A 20,517-nucleotide genomic window follows, 5' to 3' on the forward strand; every position below is an offset into this window, starting at 1 on the left:
CCTGGCCCAAGCCGACTGGCCGCTCTGCGGGGCGGTGTGGCGCCCTGGCCGATTCCGTCCGCGCCAGCCTTGCTTATCACCACCAGCACATGCTGGCACAACGAGGTGCTGTGAGGTACCTCCGTCTCTCTTGCTCCCGAGCCTCCCTGGAGATCATCCCGGGGTTCCCTGAAATTACGTCTCTGCCTGTTGTTCATTCGTGCCTCTCACCTTCCGTTCCCTTTCACTTTCCCCCCCATCCTTCTTGCGCAATATGCGCTGAATTTTTCCTTACCACACTCTTTGACCCTCCCCTGAACTATACCTTGTTCTAGTATCTCTCCCTTCTTCCTTTTTAAGCTTCTTCGTCCCACATCGTGGGTAAACGCCCAACAATGGCTGCCTCCGTTCTTCCGTTTCGCGACATCAATTTGCACGCTGCCTCCTCTCATTATGCCTTCACTTCACCATCGTCCCCTAATGCCCCGACCCTTGTTGTCGAGCGTCCGACCGGCGACTTGCGGCTCAGTAACGGCACCCTCTCCGGAGCTAAGCGCATCTCCAGTATTGCAGGCATTCTGGGTATTATCAAACTGAAGCTCGGTGAGTCCCTGCTAATATACTGTCCTGTCCGTCCGTATTGCCACATTATACTAATCTGTTTAGATAAATATATCATAGTTATCACCAAGGCCCTGCCCGTGGGGCGCCTACGCGGCCACATGGTCTATAAGGTTGCGGCGACCGAGTTCTTGCCCCTGCGTGAGCGCTCTCTGCACGACTATGATGAAGATACATATCTGGCACTGTTGAAGGAGCTGCTTCGTACAGGCCCAATGTACTTTTCCTACGCTCTGGATATCACCAATAGCTTCCAACGTCAGTCGCAAACTGACCCCAACCTTCCTATGTGGAAACGAGCCGACGATCGATTTTTCTGGAACCGTTTCATCCAGTCGGACTTGATAGACTTCAGCCTGGGAGAACATGATGTTACCGGGGTACGCTACGGACCACAACCTGGAGTTGACCCATATATTCTGCCTGTTATGTTCGGAATGCTTCGTATCACGCCCGCGAAAGTCAAATCCACCTCTTTCACATTTGCTCTTATCACCAGGAGATCGAGGTACCGTGGTGGGACGAGGTATTTCTCCCGCGGTATCGACGATCAAGGCCACGTGTCCAATTACAATGAGACTGAGCAGATTGTTATCCTCAATGATGCGACGGGGGGTCTCTCTGGATTCTCTGGAGGCCAGTCTCTAGCAAAGGACAAATTGGATGGCTCAGCGCAGGACCTTCAGGTCATGGCGTTCGTGCAGACCAGAGGAAGCGTGCCCGTATACTGGGCCGAAGTCAACAACCTAAAGTACACACCGAAGCTGCAGGTCCGTGGGGTTGAAACCGCCGTGGATGCTGCTCGTAAGCATTTCGCTGAGCAGATTCGTGTCTATGGCGAAAATTACTTGGTCAACCTTGTGAACCAGAAAGGCAGGGAAGAGCGTGTCAAGACTGCCTACGAACAGCTAGTTCGCATTCTAGTGTCGTCCTCTACCGATAGCACCGAAGCGGATGAAATATCATCAGAGAAGGTGCACGCGGTGGAGCCCGGACTGAGGCAGAGGGAATTGGACCGACTCCACTACGTATATTTCGACTTCCACAATGAGACAAAGGGTCTCAAGTGGCACCGTGCGGAGTTGCTGCTGGAACGGCTTATGGACGGTCTAACACGAGGTGGATATTTCCGTGGAGTAGAAAATCCGGGTGCTCCTGGTGGTCAATTGGATACACGCTCCGCGCAGTCCAGCGTCGTCCGGACGAATTGCATGGATTGTTTGGATCGTACGAACGTCGTTCAAAGTATGCTGGGACGTTGGGCTATAACACGCCAACTCGTTGATGCAGGGGTCTTACAACCTGGAGAAGCAGCGAACGACGACCGCGACTTTGAAAACCTATTCCGTAACATCTGGGCAGACAATGCAGATGTTGTGTCTAAGGCCTATTCCGGTACTGGAGCACTGAAGACCGATTTCACCCGGACTGGCGAGCGCACTCGCGCTGGTATGTTGCAAGACTTGAATAACTCCATCACACGATATGTACGGAACAACTTCATGGACGGTCCTCGCCAAGATGGGTTTGATGTCTTCCTGGGCACCTATCTTCCCCCGAACTCCACCCTGGGGAACATCCAGCTCTTCCTGGATCGTCGACCACTCATCATCCAGTCTGTTCCGTATATCTTTGCTGCCGGAGTCTTCTTGATCGCGGTAGCCGCTTTCACAAAACGCTTACCCGACTCCACCGTGTGGCCCCTGCGCTTATTTGTTCTTTTCTGGTTCATCGTCAGCGCCTGGTGTGCACGTTTTATCCTTGCTCATGGAATGCTCTATGTAAGACTTCCTGTTGTCCTCCTCTTCATGTCCACATACTGACCCGATGAAACAGGTAAATTGGCCGAAATTGAACACACCTACAGCTGGCTCTGAGGGGTATCAAGATGCGCTCATAAAGGCTCGCTCTGATCCGATAGTTGGCCAACTACTCCCTGCGAGAAGGCACCAGAGAGGCTATAGCAATGCCCGGCTGGTCTTCCTCGAGGAGGGCAAAACGAGGATCGAGTAATCTGTCTCGCCGTACTTTTTCATCCACTTCTTCAATAAAACTAAGCATGTTACATGACCACTATGTGTTTCTGTACATTTAGTGTTACTTGTTCACTTGGCTTTAGATCCGTTTATGTTCTTGCTTCTTTCCCTCTTTCCTTTTATTATTATTTCATTTCTGTTTTGAAGCTCTACTCCTCGGACTCCATTTCTTATTATTACTCTTTATAGAAGTCGGTCGACCTTAATGTGATTAACACGCTGATGGTCGCACCATCGGCTGTTCAGGCCTTTTCACCCCCGCAAATTAAGTAGAGACCTAATAATCCAAACCAAGTTGACTCATTTCTAAGTATCTGCGGGCTACAAGTCAATCTGGGTTTCCGCTTCCGGCTTACACATCACATGATGGAGGGGTGGCTTCTTGCTTCCAGCTGTTAGCGGTAACCGGCCCATCCGTGCAGCTGTGCTGATGAAAAGGCAATAATGACCATTGACAATGACTTAACTATCAAAAATAATAGCGGGACGGCCCACAAAGAACCAGATCGGCCAAGTTGATTTGCCGGATAACTGGGTCGTTTTAAGGTAATCGGGCTTAGCGTCAGTACTGCCGGCAGAACAGCTGGAACTCCATAAGCCCAATTTGATCGGAGCAGAAGGTCTCTCACTCTATTCATTGGTACCGGTGTGGTAATCGACCTGCAACCCCTCAGTCTTTAGCAAGGCACGTGAGCGGGTTCTTACTCGACCCTCATGAGGGGCATACGAACATTTTCTCCCTTCTATAGGTCTTGCCAGCTGCGTCGACACTTCTCTTGTGCCACAGTCATGTCCCGCAATTATGAGGTACGCGCACCTCCGATCGGATGCCGATGACTCAATGACTGGAATACCATTCTAACAAAATAACGCAGGCTGCGATTGCGGCCCTCAATTCGCTGCAAACCAATTTTGCGGTAGTTGAGGAATTGAGGAAGTCGGTGTCTAGGAAAGATATGAACCTACGCTCCCTTCCAGAGACCGTAGAGTGGCTCCGACGCATTGGTTACCAGGTCGGTACCACCTTCCACAGCAGATTCATGAAGCCGTGAAGTCCTGTCTGTCATGACTAATATAGGACTCTCTTTTATAGCCTTCGGACCTGAACCAAATAAATCCTATCCACGTTGCCGGGACGAAGGGCAAAGGCTCGACATCGTCCTTCATCTCCTCCATTCTGTCCCAGTATACTCCGTCTGGATCCGCGGATGCCCCCTCGCGCAAGCTCAACAAGGTCGGACTTTACACCTCACCTCACCTGCGATTCGCCCGAGAACGTATCAAGATCGACAATGAGCCACTCTCCGAAGAGAAATTCGCCAAGTACTTCTTTGAGGTATGGGATAGGCTCGAAGAGGCTGCCCAGAAGGCGGGCGAAGACCCGACAAGCCTACGAACCAAGCCGCAGTACTTCCGATACTTGACTTTAATGGCTTTCCACACCTACATTAGCGAAGGAGTAGATGCTGCGGTTATCGAGTGCGGTATTGGTGGGGAGTACGACTGCACAAATGTGATCGAAAAGCCAGCTGCGACTGCGATCACTAGTTTAGGCATTGACCACACTGCCATGCTCGGAAACACCATTGAAGAGATTGCTTGGCACAAAGGCGGCATTATAAAGCCTGGTACTAAAGGGTTCAGTGCGCCGCAGCCTCCAACCGCGGAGAAGGTTCTGTACGATCGTGCAGCGGAGAAAGGCACTCAGCTTGAGATAGTAAGAGGTCACCCCGAGCTTAACACTACCGGAGACGTAAAGCTTGGTTTGGCTGGTGATTTCCAATATACAAATGCCGCCGTCGCCGTTGCTACAGCTGCCGAATTCCTCAGGAAGGTCGGGGTCGAAGATGTTCCTTCCGACATCCTCTCGAAGCCTTTGCCGCCAACGTTCCGCAAAGGGCTGGAGTCTGCCCGGCTTGGAGGTCGCTGCGAAACGCGACATGAGAAAGATGTCACCTGGTACCTTGATGGAGGCCATACATTGGAAAGTATCAGGCTCGCTGGCCAGTGGTTCGCTTCCCAGGTGCAAGCCAACTCTTCATCTACTGCAGCCGCGAACAAGAAGCTGCGCGTTTTGATCTTCAACCAGCAGACTCGCGATAGCAATGCTCTCGCCGAGGCTTTACATGAGACCTTATCTGCAGCCTTGGGCGCGGAGCAGCCTTTCACTCATGCTCTCTTTTGCACCAATGTCACCTACAAGGATGCAGGTTATCGTCCTGACCTGGTTAGTATGAACACAAATGCGGATGACGTGCAGAGGCTACAGGTCCAGAAAAGTCTTGCTGAAAAGTGGCATTCGATTGATCCCCGCGCCGAGGTCAAGGTGTATGGTACTATCGAGGAAGCTGTAGACTTCGCTCGGGAACTGGCGACAAGAGAGAGGGGCCTTGTAGGGCAAGATGAGGCTCCTGTCATGACTTTTGTCACAGGTAGCTTACTCCTTGTGGGTGGGTTCTTGGATGTGATCGAGACGAAGCCCAGCCAGTACAGCTGAGTGTGCTTCCAATTCCTTCTATATTGTATTTGCAAGTGAAGTGATGATTTCTGCCTCACCATGAGGTTTCAACAACAATTCTGGTGATACCCGCAAACCAAGGCTAGTGCCTTATTTGCATGATTAATGGTCCGATGATGTCGAGATAGCATTAGAAGGGGCGTCTGATCTCTTTCAACAAAGCTCTTATTATCTTGTGTATATACTAGTATCGATAAAAATCGCGAGACGGTGTTGTGGATCCAAACGAAGCTTCACTGTAGTGTTAGGGTGGCTGCCATTACCGCGGCAGTGCGAGTAAGCTCCCCTCCCCGCGCAGGAACGGCGGCAACGTGGGGCTGCTTAGAAAACCTTCCCGTGTCCACTTTGGTCCGAACCCCTCGAACTTCGATTCATTATTCCCGCTGCTACAAGCTGTGATGTCGGACCCCAAGGATAACAAGGGCAAGGCCCCTGAGGCGCCCAAAGCCGAAGTGAGTAGCTTCCAATTTGTTGACCTGAACTTCTCATGCCCCTCAATGTTTGGAGATCGTCTAACAAGCAGCTACTCTAGGATGCGCCAGGTAACAAGCTGTCCACCAAGGCAGTGGAGGCTCTGCTGGAGAGCAATGCCGCCCTGAAGAATGAGCTGGCCGGAATGGACAAGGACAAGGCTGCGGAGGCTCTACGGAAGATGGATATTGCTGAGCTGTTGACGGGTCTCGCTGTGGGTGGAAAGAACCAGAAGGACATGGCTTCGTACAAGTTCTGGCAGACACAGCCGGTGCCTCGTTTCGATGAGGCGGCCAACGATGCTGGTGGTCCCATCAAGATCATCGATCCTGAGAAGGTGTCCAAGACCCCCGATGCGCTGATCGAAGGTTTCGAGTGGGCAACACTGGACCTTACCAACGACGACGAGCTCCAGGAACTGTGGGATTTGTTGACATACCATTATGTTGAGGACGACAATGCCATGTTCCGGTTCAGATATTCGAAGTCATTTTTGCACTGGTTGGTTCACGCGATCATGTTGTCGGCGCATGTTACTGACTGCAATGGGTTCCAGGGCTTTGATGTCTCCGGGCTGGAAGAAGGAATGGCACGTCGGTGTCCGCGCCAGCAAGTCAAAGAAATTGGTTGCTTCGATCTGCGGTGTCCCCACGGAGGTTCGCGTTCGTGATCAGAAGATCAAGGTGACGGAGATTAACTTCCTCTGCATCCACAAGAAGTTGCGCTCCAAGCGTTTGACTCCCGTCCTAATTAAAGAGATCACCCGTCGCTGCTATCTTAGCGGTATCTATCAAGCCGTTTACACTGCGGGTGTTGTTTTGCCGACACCTGTTAGCTCTTGCCGGTATTACCACCGCCCATTGGACTGGCTGAAGCTCTACGAAATTGGTTTCTCGCATCTCCCCCGTGGCTCCACCAAAGCACGCCAGATCACCAGGAACCACCTTCCTAGCACGACATCAACCCCTGGATTGCGCGTTATGGAGGCCAAGGATGTTGACGCCGTTCAGGATTTGCTGGAGCGGTATTCCAAGCGGTTCGCCTTGAACCAGGCCTTCACCCGCGAGGAAGTCGAGCATTGGTTGTTGCACAAGGAAGAGGCTGGAAAGGAGCAGGTGGTATGGTCTTATGTGGTCGAAGATGCCGAAACCCGCAAGATCACCGACTTTGTCTCCTTCTACAACCTCGAGTCGACTGTGATTCAGCACCCCAAGCACGACAACGTCCGTGCCGCTTACCTATACTACTATGGCACGGAGACTGCCTTTACCCAGGATCAGAAGGCTCTTAAGGAGAGACTGCTCATGCTGATGAATGATGCTCTGGTGCTTGCGAAGAAGGTATGATCTATATCAGTTTCCCTTCATGTGAGCTTTGACTTCGGTCCATACTGATTAATTCTTAGGCTAAATTCGATGTTTTCAACGCACTGACCCTGCACGACAACCCTCTGTTCTTGGAGCAGCTCAAATTCGGTGCAGGTGACGGTCAGCTACACTACTACCTGTACAATTATCGGACGGCTCCGGTCCCTGGAGGTGTCAACGATAAGAACCTCCCTGATGAAAAGAAGATGGGCGGTGTTGGTATCGTCATGCTGTAGGGTCTGGCACTCTGTTGCATTCTTGACACATGTGAAACGTTCTTCTGCAGTATTTGTTCGCAATTAAGGGCGGCATTTGAGGGAGGAACTGTGGATACTTCTATCATGAATATAAATGATGTTAAAAGCTCCGTATTTCCCTAGCGATACTAGCAGCAGATGGGTGCCTGGATCTGCACCGAAAGTAGACTAGCCGTCCGACCCACTTGTGTCATGCCTCAGGTGCCAAGGCTGCCGGGCTGCCGCATGCGGGACTCGCCATCCCGTCATTAACCAAGCATCCCCCCCGACTTGTCCCTCTCCTGAAAATCAACAAGTCGTGTACCTTATTCTTGCTTTCTCGGTGTTGATGGATTATTACAGTCCTTCTTGCCATTCCGGCCCATCTGGTTCCTCTGCGTGTCGGGGTTCCTTTCAGTAGTTGATGCACATTGATCGTCAGTCGTATACCTGAAGTGGGTTTACGTCGTCATCACTACGCGGCAACCGGCCTCAAGAATGATTGTACTGATTAAGCTAGACGAACGTGTCCTTTATTCTCCACGACTACTCTGCTGATTGGTAGCTAAATATCGGATCGCACATGGCACCATCTTGCTCAGGCTTTACCCGATAATCTTCTCAGCTCTTAGAACAGTATACGGCAAGATGGGACTGAGCCAGTCGACTGAGTATGGGGGCCAGACGTCCTCTCCAGGTTAGTAGTCGTTGCCGTCTTTCGTAATGGAGCCATAATATCCCACCACAATGATAAAGATGGCTCTTCAGAGAAAAGCAACCCTGTCTCTGACAAGACCTTAGAGGAGCTGAGCTACGTGCTTGCTGAACGGTTTGCAACTAAATGCTTCACTCCCTTGGAGTTGACTCATCTCAAAGACAACTTCTTTTCGCGTGCCATTGACCAAGGCGGCTTGAAGTACTGGAACGAGAAGACACTCTCGGATTTTCTAGGGATTCCGGATAGCAGTGAATCCCACTGTCCTCTGGATGCGGGCCCGGTGATCTTCCGTATGGTCTCGTACCTTGGGGCATTTCCCTTTCAGAACACGCTAGCTCCGAGTGTTCTAACGTTCGAAGCTATGGTGAAAGTCGTTGTTTTGCTGACTGAACGATACGGGAAGGTCCTAAGACGAGCGCGCAGGGATAGGATACGGCTTCTTTTCGGAAGCCTTGCTGATGTTGGAAGGAAGAGTGTTGAACAGCACACTAATGGCGATGAAGTGAGCGAGGATGCTGATGCACCTGCGCCGAACTCTCATGTCCCAGGCTTTGCCATCGATGAGCCGGCCAACGATGATTATGAGGACGAGGAGGACGATGATCTAGCATTAGCTGCTTTGGAATCCTTGGATGCCATTGAGGTCTTCAAGCACGATTCACGTATGGACAGGGCTGTCTACGAAGCTCGGATATCTGCCGATACGCTCCGTCGACTCTTGATGCTTCTATTAGTCATCTCGCCCTTAAAGCCCCTTGAGCCCGTAAAGATTTACACATCCGATTTAACTGAAGAGCGCATGAAAGCAGTTCGGTCAGAAGCTGATAACGTGATGGCAGCATTCAACCGTGAGCCTTCTGGTGGGATAAGCTATAAGGAATTTGCTCGGATTGTGACATCTTCGTTTCCGTATCTTTTCGATCCTCTGACACCACTGTTCGAACATCTCCTCTTCAGCAGAAATCTGAACCTATCCCAAAAACGCAACAGGGCTGATTCTACGGCATCGGAGCCTGTCGAAGAAGAAGCCCCAGAAGATGATCTGCCTTCACCTCCAACGATTACGCTTCCAGGTAGCTTTGAATCAGTGATACTTAACCCGAGCGTCATTTCGCATCTGTCCTTCTTCCTTCCGTCATCCTCGGAAAGCCTAAACTTCCTCCGCGGCAATGTGCGCCTGCATCCAGTCTTCTCAACAGTCGCGCATGGCTCCTCTTTGACCTCCTTCTCACACCACGTGCTCACCTGGTCCTCAGGCACTCTACTGGTGCTCGAGGGAACTGACCCAACCGGCGAAATGTTAACCATCGGCGCCTACCTACCACAACCATGGAAATCACCAAATTCCACTCAGTCCAGCTCCAAATTCTCCAATTCAGTTCTCCCATGTCTCTTCCAGCTCTCACCGAAACACCTACTCCTTCAAGGGAACCCCTCCTCAACCATCCAACAACAATCAAACATCCCAGCCGCATACTTCTCCACCAGCTCGGGAATCTCAATAGGTTGTCAGATTCCCCCTTCATCGCGCAGCAATCAAAAGCCCCCCACTCCGCACGGCGCAGGCAGCTTGACCATCGACGTTAGCCTCGAGACTGCCCAATTCCACGTCTCCCCCGTCGTCCGCAACGGCGTCTTCCTGCCCCCACCCCCAGGCTCTACTCCAGACACTACCGTCAAAACCACCATCGAGATTTATAACTTAGAAGTATGGGGTCTCGTTCCCGACCCTACAACCACGTCCGCAGAGGGCGGCAAAAGTGCCGTTGAACTCCAACAGGCGAAATGGGACTTTGAAGCTCGGGAGGCTGAACGGAGACGCAGTGTGAATCTGAAGACTGGAGGCAGTGCCGCGGAGGAAAGCGCCAGATGGTTATTGGAAACCGCCGGGTTGATCGGGGATGGTGCAGGGCGACGTGCCGGAGGGAGTGTCTGATTATAGAAACGGATAAAAAAAAATTTGGTCTGAGAACATCATAGTATTGTTTCCTAATGAGACTCTGTTGTTGTGCGTTACACTTCTAATTCATTGATATGTGTAGTCGTTTCATATATCCCAGATGTAGCGATACTGTATGCGAGGTATGAGGATGAGACAGTATCTATCAAACATGTTCACTGACGAGTTCCTGCTCTTGAGATTTATACTTTTCAGGTATCATTTTGTCTCGTGACACTTTGTAGCTGATTCAATTCCATTCTATACCCTCATATTTACACCCGCCTGCGTACTTTCCCTACCTCTATCCAAATCTGATTTCAAACCAGATCAGTCATCTCGTTACTTCCCACCTTTCCCCCCATCTCCCATCCCAGCATCATGATAGAAACCCATCACACAAAACTCGCAACCCAAACATCCATACTCCTAACCCCCTTCCTCCCCCCCTCCACACCCTTCAAACTCGTCTCACACGCATCCCTCGCAGCCAACACCACCGCCCTCTCCCTCTCATCCCCCACAACCCTCCTCACCTCCTCCTCAAACTCTCCATCAAGACAAGCCGCCACCTCCCAGCTCCCATCCAACAACCCCTCCCCAGCCTCCACATACTCCTCCCTCTCCACCGTCCACCCCGCCTCCACCGCCAACTCCGTCAGCCTCTTCGGCCCCAACACCGTCCGCACATTCGAGTCGCTACTATCCCCGGGCTTCCGACATTCCAGCGCCGCCTGCGCAAGCGCAGCTAGCACATGAGGCTGCGCGGACGGGTGCGTAGCTACTAATGCCCACTCGGCTAGAAGGAGCCGTTTACTGTGCTGCCTCACGGCACGGAACGTGGAGAGGATGAGGGACGGGGCGGAGAAGTACCAAAGGCTGTGGGCGAGGATCGTAGCGTCGAATGTCATACTGGATGATTGGGGCAGGGAGGAGAGGTAGGTTTGTGGGGATTGTTGGATCCAGGTGATGCGGCTGCCCAGGGGGGATTGGGAAATGTGGGATTGGGCCTGGGCAAGAGTGTAAGGGGATCCTGGGAGATAAGAGATAGATGTTAGGTTGTAGGGTAGAGTGAGGAGGAGGGGATAGGCTCACCGTAGTCAAGATCTGCTGGGTCGACTGCGACTACGCTCCCCTGCTCGCCTACGGCAGAGGCGAGGACGGTTGTGCAGTCGCCTTGGCCGCATCCTAATTCTAGGACTTTGGAGCCGGTGGGGATGGTCCAATGTTGAAGCAGGGTTAGGCGGTGGAGGGTTTGCGATTGTTGGATGTTGAAGTTGTTGGGATCGTGGAGGGAGATGCGCGCGATAGAGGCGGCGGAGGCGGCGAGTTGGGTGGACATGTTGTTATTTTCAATTTGCTCAATCAGTGTGCTGGTGGCTTAGTGGAGTTGGGCGTAGCTAGGCGATGGGATTTGAGACTATTATCGTCTTTATTATATCATACGAGTTAGCTACTGGGTAGCTGCGGATGGTGACATCTTATCCGAGGATTAGCATGGGAGTAAGCTGACACACAATCATCCCCACATTTTATATTGCTTGACTCATACGGCCGGCTTGATCCTTGAAATCAGACATGTCCTTATCGTACTGATTGGTGCTGCCTGAAAATGAGTCAACGTGTAGGTCTAATTGCATGTGCGAAGAGTCATTAGCGCAGTTGATAGTCAGAGTATGGGTAGGCTTGGTACTTTGATAGTGAAGTAGGAAGGAGAGCGATGTTCGCAGCTGATAGCAGTGCTAGAGCGAAGAAATACTATCATGATATTCAAGCATACACAGAATGCATTACTCATACATATTCTAGGTACTCAAACCTATGTACTGTAAACCTATCTATCAAGCATCACGCCCCCATAGGTGGAAGTCCCGTAGGCGGACCATAGAAATCCTTGAGTTCCTCTTCCTCCTCCTCTTCCACAGGTTTCTCGATATTCTCATCCCCTGATTCCTCGTCCACCGTCTTACTCCGAGACTGCAGCCTCCCACGCGCAGCTGGGACCGGAGTCCCGGTTTTCTTGCCACTATCTTCTGTCTCAGGGGCGGGCTTGTTATCGTCTGGCTCTTCCCGGGGCAGACGGTATGCCAGAAATCCCTCAGGGGCGCGTTCCGCTCGGTCCATGATCTCATTCATGTATTTGCGTACTTCGTCGGGGGGTTTCACGACACGGCCTAGAGGTTCCAGGACTTTGGGGTTGTTGGTGAAGATGCGGAATGTTACAGGTTGGTAGTATTCCTTTAGATTGGAGTCTTTGGCCTTCTCTTTCTCCTTGTTCTCCTTCTCTTTGTCATTGTCCTTGTCCTTGTCTTTGGTGTCTGCCTTCTTGTCGTTCGAGCCGTCTTTATCGGCGGAGGGCTTATTAGGTGTTCCGGATGCTTCAGCCTTCTGATCAGCTTGGGTGTTGCTGGCTGGTGTCTTAGAGCCGTCCGGCTTAGGTTCGGTAGCCGAAGGCTCAGGTTTATCATTGGACTTCTCCTGCGGCTTGTCTTTTTCTTTATCGTCTGCTTTCCCCTTATCCTTGTCGGCCTCGCTGGCTTTCTCCTTGTTCTTGTCCGCTTTCTTCGACTTGGACTTGGATGCCTTGCCTTTAGCCCGTGGGTTGGCCGTCTCAGTAGCTGACTCTAAGGGAAACGTTGCGTTTGGATCTACCTTCCTCACGAGCAGGAATGAGGCAAGCACAGTATTTCCTCCAGGGAGCCATTCCAAGATTGTGTACTCAGGAAATAGGTATCGGTCACCAGAGCCTGCATGTCCAGATGTGCTGCTTCCATATGGGGTCAGCGGTGATGTAAATTCAAAGACCACAGACTTGTAGTTCTGTCTCGGAGGGGGCGGTGGCGGAGCTGGGCGATAATATGGTGCTGGCGACCCGTACTGCGGAGGTCGGGATTGTATGGCAGGTGGATGGCTTTGATACGGAGGCTGCTGATACTGTGGATGTGGAGGCCCTGGCCGCGGCGTTGGCTGCTGCTGGGGGGGTGGCATGGGTCGTACAGCTGGGCTTGCCTGCTTTTGCGGATCCGGGGTAGGAACTGGAGCCGGCGCCACGCTGGGACTCGATACCGGCTGAGACGGGGGCTGGCCTGCCGCCGCCACGCCAGGTTCTTGTTTGATTACAACCTGAGGGGCTGGCTTAGGTGCCTGTGGAGTAGGGGTTTGTGGCGGCTGTGGGGCGTTCGAGTTGGGGGGAGGGTGGGCAGGGGCGGCAGACGGTGATGGTTTGGGGACTTGCACCTCGACACGCGGCGTGGACTGTGGTTGCGCCTGCCCTTGCGGGGTCTGCTGAGGGGTCTGCTGAGGGGTTTGTTGACCTGACTGCGGGGGAGGCTTTTGTGCAGAGGGAGGTTGTTGCGGAGGTTGCGAAGGTTGCGGCGTTTGCTGAGGCTGAGGCTGGGGCTGTTGTGATGGGTGTTGTGATGGGGGTTGTGACGGACGAGGGTGAGGATGAGAGGGGGTGGAAGGCTGAACTTGTCGCTGCTGTTGCTGCTGTTGCTGCTGCTGTAGCCGTTGTTGCTGTTGTTCCCTTGCGCGAATGATGGCGTTCAGTTCGTCAATATGCGCCTGGAAAGCGCGGAGTTGCTCTTGGGATGCTTTGCTCGAAGCCACGACGCGCATCAACGCTTTGAGCTCGGGATCGGACGCAGCTCGTGTTGCAAGCATCTGAATGACAGGGTCTGGGCTAGGCTTCGGCGGTTGGGCAGTCTGGGGGTGCTGAGAAGGCGATGGTCTTTGCGCAGACTGAGGGCCCGGGGGACGATGGGGTGGCTGACTTGGAGTCCGAGCAGGATGTGAAGGGGGTGGGTGGCTTCCAGGAGTGTAGCCTGGTTGAGGTGTTCCTGGGGTCGCCGGAGAGCCTTGAGGAGGGTGTTGCCGTGCATGCTGGGGCGGGGCAGGGGAGTGAGGATAGGGGTGGTATTGTTGGAAGTTGTTCGGATGTCCATAATGGACCATCGGGCGTTGAGGGGTGGTGTATTGGATCGGCGGCGGCGCGTTGGGATCTTTGACAGTGTACAGCATCGCGTCGAAAAGATGAGGTCCGACAACGATGTTGCAAGCTCCAACCTTTGACATGGTCTCCTTGGGCGGATTCTTCCCTTCAATCTGTTCCCTCTTGGTCTTCTTGGGTTTGGTCCAGTATCTCTCCAAGATGCCGTCGCTTAGCCATTTCTTCTTCGATCGTTCCAGGGATGCTAGCAGAACCGCACTGTTGCTGATCAGCAACTGATTTTCTAAGTATAGACGAGGATACACCCTCTGCGCATAAAATTAGGAGGGCACGCGTACCTTTCCGCATACGACTGATACTCTTTCTCCGTAAGATTGGTCGGTTGCGGCGTGGCCGTAGTCGGAAGAGGCTCTCCATCCTTTATCTTTGTAGGCAAAGGGGGTTCGGTAGGTTCCGGTGGTGGCGGTGGAGGAGGAGGTGAAGGAGCGACGACCGGTGCAGACCCCTTCTTCTTCGAAGACTGAGGTTGAGGAGATGGTCGAGACGGAGCTTCGGAGGCTCGTCGCTTCGCCGCGGGTTCGCGACGTTCGCGGGCGGGGAGTTTGCGTTTTTCGGCCATGCTGGGTTGGAAAGAATTATTGACGAGCAGTTACACGCCAATCAGTAAGCCAACTGATTGAGTCAGCGGACATTTCGCAGCCTCCGGACCAGACTGGATGATGGAAAGGGATGAGAGTTGCGGAGGAGGAAAAAAGGCGGCGGAGAAAGTGAAGTTGGAGGCAGAAGCTGGATCGGGCAATTCCACCGCCGAGCCTCAGCATCCCCGGCCTTAATCCTCCGCATCTTTTAGTTATTCACCGTTCCTGCCTCTAGCCAGGTCGCATTGGTAGCATCCAGATGTGAATATTCTGATTTATTCGCGTTTTCGTTATGAAATATTGTTGAACAGTCGCACCCCCAGGTTTACTTATAGCAATTGGTATACGGAGCATACGGCGGCTCTTCAAAGTAAGGGTTCCCGAGACATCTCGACTTGCAGTTCGCATTTATGTCTGCCTTCATAATGGCTAAACTATGTACTGCTTACTGTAGGCCCATAGCCGCCATGGTTGAGCTTCAACCCATCTTCAAGAAGGCCTACTGGGCCCTGGCAGCCGGTGGGATCTTCTATGCGATATTCGTCTGTGCCATGACGTACCCCGTAGTCCAAAGATTGTACGTTGCCTCGGTTAAAAGCTCGAATCGATGTTTGAAACGAGGACAATGGTTAACATGCTGCCTGCTCGTATCAGTGCCCTCTATGTGAATAAAATCAATCCCACTGCGTGGCAGGATGTGAACCTGGTTGAATCATTCGGCTTTCTTAGTATGTTAGACTATCTCAGTCCACCAACCTAATCATGCTCGAAGGACAAGCTCATTAACTGCAACCAAAGAAACACAGGTGCAGCCATTCACACTCGTAACTCCCGATAACGAGACACTCTATGGATGGCATCTCCTGCCCCTGCAGCTCTGCCACGAGCATGAAGAGGAGCTAAATGCAAACGAACCAGACGGACCAGCAGACGACTACACCAAAACCACTGCATTCAAGCTACTCAAAAATGACCCGAATGCCAGGGTGGTAGTTAGCTGTAAGTAAACTCACCGCACTTAAATTATAGCGACACACGACACCATTTACTGAGATCCAACACCAGTCCACGGCAACGCCGCCCACCTCGCATCTGCCCAGCGACCAGACATCTATCGGCAAGTCCTGGGACTCTCAACCCCCCAGAACCCCGTTCATGTCTTTGCCATTGACTACCGCGGATTCGGCCTCTCAACTGGCTCTCCTACAGAAGAGGGCCTAATCACGGACGGAGTATCGCTGCTCAACTACCTCACCTCCGACCCACTGAACATCTCACCATCACGCATCGTAATTATGGGTCAGAGCCTAGGAACCGCCGTAAGCGCAGCAGTCGCAGAGCGCTTCGCATTCGGTTCCCCAGACCCCACTGCTATCCAGCCAGCACTAAAGAACCCGGAGCCCTTCGCTGGTGTTATCCTGCTTGCATCCTTCAGCAACGTCCCAAGCTTGATCGATTCCTACAGTTTGAAGGGAATCACACCTCCGATGCTCTCCTTGCTAGCTAACTACCCACGGGTACACAACTGGGCCAAGAGCCACATCGTTGATCGCTGGGATACCGCCGGTAGAGTCGCACGTCTGTCCGGCGTGAACACTACTATAGTCAAAGACGACCCTAACCCCGCTTACGCAAATAAAGGTCTCGACCTCTTCATCATCCATGCAGCAAACGACGTCGAGATACCCTGGCAGGAGGGCCGGCGCGTCTGGGTCGCCGCCACGGGCGAGGACATCCCCGGTGCCCCTGGCAGGATAGTCCACGAACGGAAGGACTCTAACGGACCAAACGAAGTGCAAATCTGGGAGAATCAATCGACGAAGGACAATGCAGTTGTTAAGCGCGTTAGATGGGAACGCGTTAGCCATGGTGGTATGTTGATAGAACCCCTACCACATCCAACCCAGCAAGTAATACTTGACCAAAGAGGCTAACAATGAATTACAAGGCCACAACCGCGTCGCAACCTTCTCCGTCGCCGCTCTTTCAGTGATGAGGGCCTTTGAGAAGTAAATGCCAGGCCACCACATCTTGTCAGCAACGTCACCTAGACTAGACTATTGTTAGATACTATAGGCTAAATGCAAACTGGGCCTTCCACATGGCTTGTAGCCTCAAATTCGGGTAGCCAATAGAAACCTCGAAAAGAGCGAGATGTAAAAAGAATCGCGAAAATCCACTTATAAGGCAGGCCAATCAAGAGGGAGTTTAGGAACGCGTTGACGCGACTGAAGAGTTTGTATTCACTGTAAGTTGTTCTAGAGCTTGTGGTTGTGTCCTATAGAGGTACTGTGTGAGTCGTTTGCATGTGGATGTGGGTTCCATGTTTTGTATGAATCGGTATATTAGTGCTTGGTTTGGGGATATATACCGCTATGATTGCCTGCGGTTGAATGAAGGTCGCACATGAATACGAGTAGGAGCAGATATGAAGAATTCAGTTGCAGTGGTTCAATATTATGAAATGTTTTTGGACGCTTGTGCTCTTGTCAGAGAGGACCAAAGAAGCGCAGTGATTGTGAGATATCAAAATAAAGACCATCAGTTTAACTGTATGGAGTACTAATGGGTCACCCGAACTTGAATTAGTTGAACCCCGTTCATTTCATGCTCCAGGAAATTCTCTATAGCCCAATATATGCTTATGATTTGAATATATGAGAGGAGATAACGACCATCAGGTCAAATATGTACAGTCTGAAACCGAGATGAGCTGTCTCGAGATGGACGACCGGGTATCCTACCAACCCAGCCACATGGTACTGACTGAAAACTTTCCGACGCCCACAGGGCCCGTCTAGATTGCTTGATAAATAATACATGGCGCCAAATTATCTAAACATAATGAGAACATCGTCTTCGTAGTGAAATACACGCCGAGAAGGTAAGAGGTAAGAGGGAGGATAGAGCGCGGGTGGGATATTGCAGGTTCAAGGGCCCCGAAAGGAGACGTAATGGGCATACTCTTGAATTGCATCATTGGCGTGGGGTAGCTTCAAGAGGTGGGTCTACCTCCGTGAAGCTTTTCCAAGCATCAAGCCACAGGGTTGCGACAGGCTTATTTCTTGTGTCTGTCGGCCTGGGCCTTCTGGTACTTGGCAATGAGGTCCTTCCTGTAAGTGGAATCTTATTAGTATCGGCTTCATAATATGCGCGGGGACAAGGCGACTTACTGGAGGTGAGGAGGCGCCCTCTCGTAGTGGCTGAACTCCATGGTGTATTCACCCTTACCCTGGGTAGCCGCACGCAGGTGGGAACTGATACCGAACATGCCGTTCAGACTGCAGTCGGCATACACGGTGAACTCATCAACACCGACCTCAGAGTCGTTGATCGTGGCATTACGCTTGTTCAAGAGAGCGATAACGTCACCCTGGAACTCAGACGGGGCCGTCACGACAGTCTTCATGATAGGCTCGAGGACAGCAGGGTTACTCTCCTTGAAAGCCTTGCGGAACGCCTGCTGGGTGGCGTTCTTGAAGGCCATTTCGGACGAATCAGTCATGTGAGTAGCACCATCGTTGATGACCATCTTGGTACCAAGGACCTTGTGTCCAATGAGAGGACCCTTGTCACAAGACAAGTGGAATCCCTTCTCACAAGCGAAGAGGAACTTCTCGGAAATACTTCCACCAACAATCTGTTCCTCGAACACGTTCTCGCCCAGGTTGCCCGTCGGTTCCATCCAACCAACGACACGGGCATAGTCACCAGGACCACCAGATTGCTTCTTCAGCAGGTGGTCGAACTCGACACGCTCACCAAGGGTCTCACGGTAGGCGACCTGAGGCGGGCCAGTCTCGCAATCGACGCGGTATTCACGGCGCATACGCTCGAGATAAATTTCGAGGTGCAGTTCACCCATACCAGAAATGAGAGTTTGTTCACTCTCCGCATCAAACGTGACACGGAAAGTCGGGTCTTCTCTCTGGAAACGGGCCATGGCCTTGGAGAAGTTGGCACCATCCTTGTTGTTCTTGGGCTTGATAGACAGGGAGATGACGGGTTCAGGAACGAACATGGAGGACATGGTGTAGCCCAGCTGTCCATCAGTGAAGGTGTCACCGGAGGCACACTCAACACCGAAGACGGCACAGATCTCACCAGCTCCGACCTCAGTAACATCCTCCATCTCGTTAGAGTGCATGCGAACAATGCGAGGGATTTTGACCTTCTTGTCGTTGCGTGCATTGTAGACGAAAGAACCCTTACGGAGAGTACCTTGGTACACTCGGATATAGGTCAACTGACCGAAGTTGCTCTCTTCCAGCTTGAAAGCAAGACCGACCATGGGCAGAGAGTTGTAGGGGACGAGCTTCACAGAAGCCTCGTTGCGCTTCTTGTCAAGAGCAAGGTTCTGCACTTCGGATGGGTTGGGAAGATAGTCAATGACACCATCCAGCATCGGCTGCACGGACTTGTTCGCCAGTGCAGATCCCATGAAGACAGGGGTGAACTTCAGGTTGATGGTTGCCCGACGGATGGCTTGTCTAATTTGGTCCTCGGTAGGCACTTCCTCCATGAGGAAGATTTCGGCAATCTCGTCATCAACGTCGGCAAGGGTCTCGATAAGCATCTGCCTCCGTTCTTCCGCCAGAGCCTTAACCTTCTCAGGGATCTCATCGGTCTCGAAAAGCTCCTCACCACTGGGCCCACGGTTGTAAATCGCCTTCATGCGAAGCAAATCGACAACGCCCTCGAACTCGTCCTCAGCACCAATGGGCACCTGAACAGCGGCAGCGGGGATCTTGAGCTTCTTGTTGATCTGGTCAACAGCCTTGAAGGGGTTGGCACCCATACGGTCCATCTTGTTGACGAAGGAAATTCTGGGAACGTTGTACCGTCTCATCTGGCGGTCAACGGTGATGGTCTGAGATTGGACACCGGAGACAGCACACAAGATCATGACAGCACCATCCAAAACGCGCAGCGCTCTCTCGACTTCGATGGTGAAGTCAATGTGACCCGGGGTATCAATCAAGTTGAGGTGGTACTTCTGTTCCTTGCCCTCGGCGTCCTTCTTCACCCAGTCACAGAAAGTTGCGGCAGACTGGATGGTGATACCCTTTTCACGCTCCAGATCCATGGAGTCCATCTTCGCACCAACGGCATCACGGCCACGGACTTCGTGAATAGCCTTGATACGTCCAGTGTAGAAAAGGACACGCTCGGTACATGTGGTCTTACCACTGTCGATGTGTGCCTAGAATGACTATTAGATGCGGTTATTCCAAGCACGTCCTTTTCGCGATGTCCTTACAGCAATACCAATGTTCCGAACACGGGACAGACGGGCTGCTTCGACGGGGTCGAGGTTTTCGATAATGGCCTCTTGCGATAGGGTGTCGGGGTTGGCAGCGGCAGCCTCAAGCCTATGTTTATTGAAAACAACAATCAGTAATTGGCCAAATCAAAGTGCTTGGGACTTCAGAAGGGCAGCAATTGTTATAGACAGAAAGTAGTAGATGCTTACACAGCAGCAGCAGTAGAAGAAGCGTTCCTCCTCTGCTGGAAGTGCTTGCTCAGGGCAGACTGATAAGCCGGAGCCAGAGTAGGTGAACGGAGAACAGCCGTCGAAGCGCATCGCCGAGTCAGGAAGTTCTGGGACTGAAGACGGACAGAAGATCTGGTCAAACCAGAAACAGCGCGGCATGGCAGCCGCGCAAGAGTAGGAGTCCTCATGATGATCTCCGTGCACACCGAATCTCAATCAAACGTTGGCGCTCTTTGAGTCCCCAAGCGTCTCGATCTTTTCTGCGGCTCCGAAAAAAAGTTCGGGGAAGCCAGGCACGCAGTCACGTGAGTTATACTAGGATTGATTGGCCTCCGCTTCCCCGGGTGCCATTGCAGCCAATGATCTTTGGCTTGATTCTCATCATATTCAATTTTGAGAAGTCTAAAGGGATGTTGTATTGGAAGGTGCTACAATTGTACTTGATTCCCGATAAGCTATGTCTATCACCCGAGAAGTGCACCGAAGGGGTGTCTCCTCCGGCGTCGGACCCATCCAGTTTGTTGAAGCCGTGCTCTAGACCTTCAGGTACA

General features: G+C 52.2%; 9 protein-coding genes across 9 annotated transcripts; 5 read left to right on the top strand and 4 right to left on the bottom strand.

The window, feature by feature from the left end:
* The first annotated feature begins 128 nt into the window (after positions 1 to 128).
* On the top strand, positions 129 to 2,922 carry BDQ94DRAFT_133181 (putative phosphoinositide phosphatase (Sac1)). Its single transcript, XM_026764217.1, has 3 exons — positions 129 to 582; positions 646 to 2,381; positions 2,437 to 2,922. The coding sequence occupies exons 1-3, from the start codon at positions 375 to 377 to the stop codon at positions 2,611 to 2,613; spliced, it is 2,121 nt and encodes a 706-aa protein (XP_026632514.1). The 5' UTR covers positions 129 to 374; the 3' UTR covers positions 2,614 to 2,922.
* On the bottom strand, positions 2,923 to 3,277 carry BDQ94DRAFT_133182 (uncharacterized protein; the record flags this gene model as incomplete). The annotated part of the gene is made up of 2 exons (XM_026764218.1): positions 2,923 to 3,021; positions 3,086 to 3,277. The coding sequence occupies 2 exons, from the start codon at positions 3,272 to 3,274 to the stop codon at positions 2,989 to 2,991; spliced, it is 222 nt and encodes a 73-aa protein (XP_026632515.1). The 3' UTR covers positions 2,923 to 2,988.
* On the top strand, positions 3,278 to 5,380 carry BDQ94DRAFT_133183 (tetrahydrofolate synthase). The gene is made up of 3 exons (XM_026764219.1): positions 3,278 to 3,443; positions 3,512 to 3,649; positions 3,730 to 5,380. The coding sequence occupies exons 1-3, from the start codon at positions 3,351 to 3,353 to the stop codon at positions 5,131 to 5,133; spliced, it is 1,635 nt and encodes a 544-aa protein (XP_026632516.1). The 5' UTR covers positions 3,278 to 3,350; the 3' UTR covers positions 5,134 to 5,380.
* A 98-nt stretch (positions 5,381 to 5,478) lies between these two features.
* On the top strand, positions 5,479 to 7,363 carry BDQ94DRAFT_133185 (glycylpeptide N-tetradecanoyltransferase swoF). The gene is made up of 4 exons (XM_026764220.1): positions 5,479 to 5,606; positions 5,687 to 6,126; positions 6,182 to 6,965; positions 7,031 to 7,363. The coding sequence occupies exons 1-4, from the start codon at positions 5,553 to 5,555 to the stop codon at positions 7,226 to 7,228; spliced, it is 1,476 nt and encodes a 491-aa protein (XP_026632517.1). The 5' UTR covers positions 5,479 to 5,552; the 3' UTR covers positions 7,229 to 7,363.
* A 149-nt stretch (positions 7,364 to 7,512) lies between these two features.
* BDQ94DRAFT_133186 (TLD-domain-containing protein) lies at positions 7,513 to 9,925 on the top strand. Its single transcript, XM_026764221.1, has 2 exons — positions 7,513 to 7,925; positions 8,030 to 9,925. Exons 1-2 carry the CDS (start codon positions 7,877 to 7,879, stop codon positions 9,880 to 9,882), a joined length of 1,902 nt encoding a protein of 633 aa, XP_026632518.1. The 5' UTR covers positions 7,513 to 7,876; the 3' UTR covers positions 9,883 to 9,925.
* A 355-nt stretch (positions 9,926 to 10,280) lies between these two features.
* BDQ94DRAFT_165205 (class I SAM-dependent methyltransferase) lies at positions 10,281 to 11,227 on the bottom strand (the record flags this gene model as incomplete). The annotated part of the gene is made up of 2 exons (XM_026770233.1): positions 10,281 to 10,918; positions 10,981 to 11,227. 2 exons carry the CDS (start codon positions 11,225 to 11,227, stop codon positions 10,281 to 10,283), a joined length of 885 nt encoding a protein of 294 aa, XP_026632519.1.
* A 506-nt stretch (positions 11,228 to 11,733) lies between these two features.
* Positions 11,734 to 14,453, bottom strand: BDQ94DRAFT_165206 (uncharacterized protein; the record flags this gene model as incomplete). The annotated part of the gene is made up of 2 exons (XM_026770234.1): positions 11,734 to 14,092; positions 14,173 to 14,453. The coding sequence occupies 2 exons, from the start codon at positions 14,451 to 14,453 to the stop codon at positions 11,734 to 11,736; spliced, it is 2,640 nt and encodes an 879-aa protein (XP_026632520.1).
* A 486-nt stretch (positions 14,454 to 14,939) lies between these two features.
* BDQ94DRAFT_165207 (alpha/beta hydrolase) lies at positions 14,940 to 16,485 on the top strand (the record flags this gene model as incomplete). Its single annotated transcript, XM_026770235.1, has 5 exons — positions 14,940 to 15,049; positions 15,127 to 15,200; positions 15,271 to 15,471; positions 15,538 to 16,344; positions 16,421 to 16,485. 5 exons carry the CDS (start codon positions 14,940 to 14,942, stop codon positions 16,483 to 16,485), a joined length of 1,257 nt encoding a protein of 418 aa, XP_026632521.1.
* Positions 16,486 to 17,066: 581 nt separating this feature from the next.
* BDQ94DRAFT_133191 (elongation factor G) lies at positions 17,067 to 20,208 on the bottom strand. The gene is made up of 4 exons (XM_026764222.1): positions 19,946 to 20,208; positions 19,733 to 19,844; positions 17,646 to 19,675; positions 17,067 to 17,585 (listed from the first exon to the last, which is right to left on the bottom strand). Exons 1-4 carry the CDS (start codon positions 20,152 to 20,154, stop codon positions 17,531 to 17,533), a joined length of 2,406 nt encoding a protein of 801 aa, XP_026632522.1. The 5' UTR covers positions 20,155 to 20,208; the 3' UTR covers positions 17,067 to 17,530.
* Positions 20,209 to 20,517: the final 309 nt, after the last annotated feature.

This window comes from Aspergillus welwitschiae (genome assembly GCF_003344945.1).
Source record: "Aspergillus welwitschiae strain CBS 139.54b unplaced genomic scaffold BDQ94scaffold_1, whole genome shotgun sequence".
Classification (NCBI taxonomy): Eukaryota; Fungi; Ascomycota; class Eurotiomycetes; order Eurotiales; family Aspergillaceae; genus Aspergillus; species Aspergillus welwitschiae.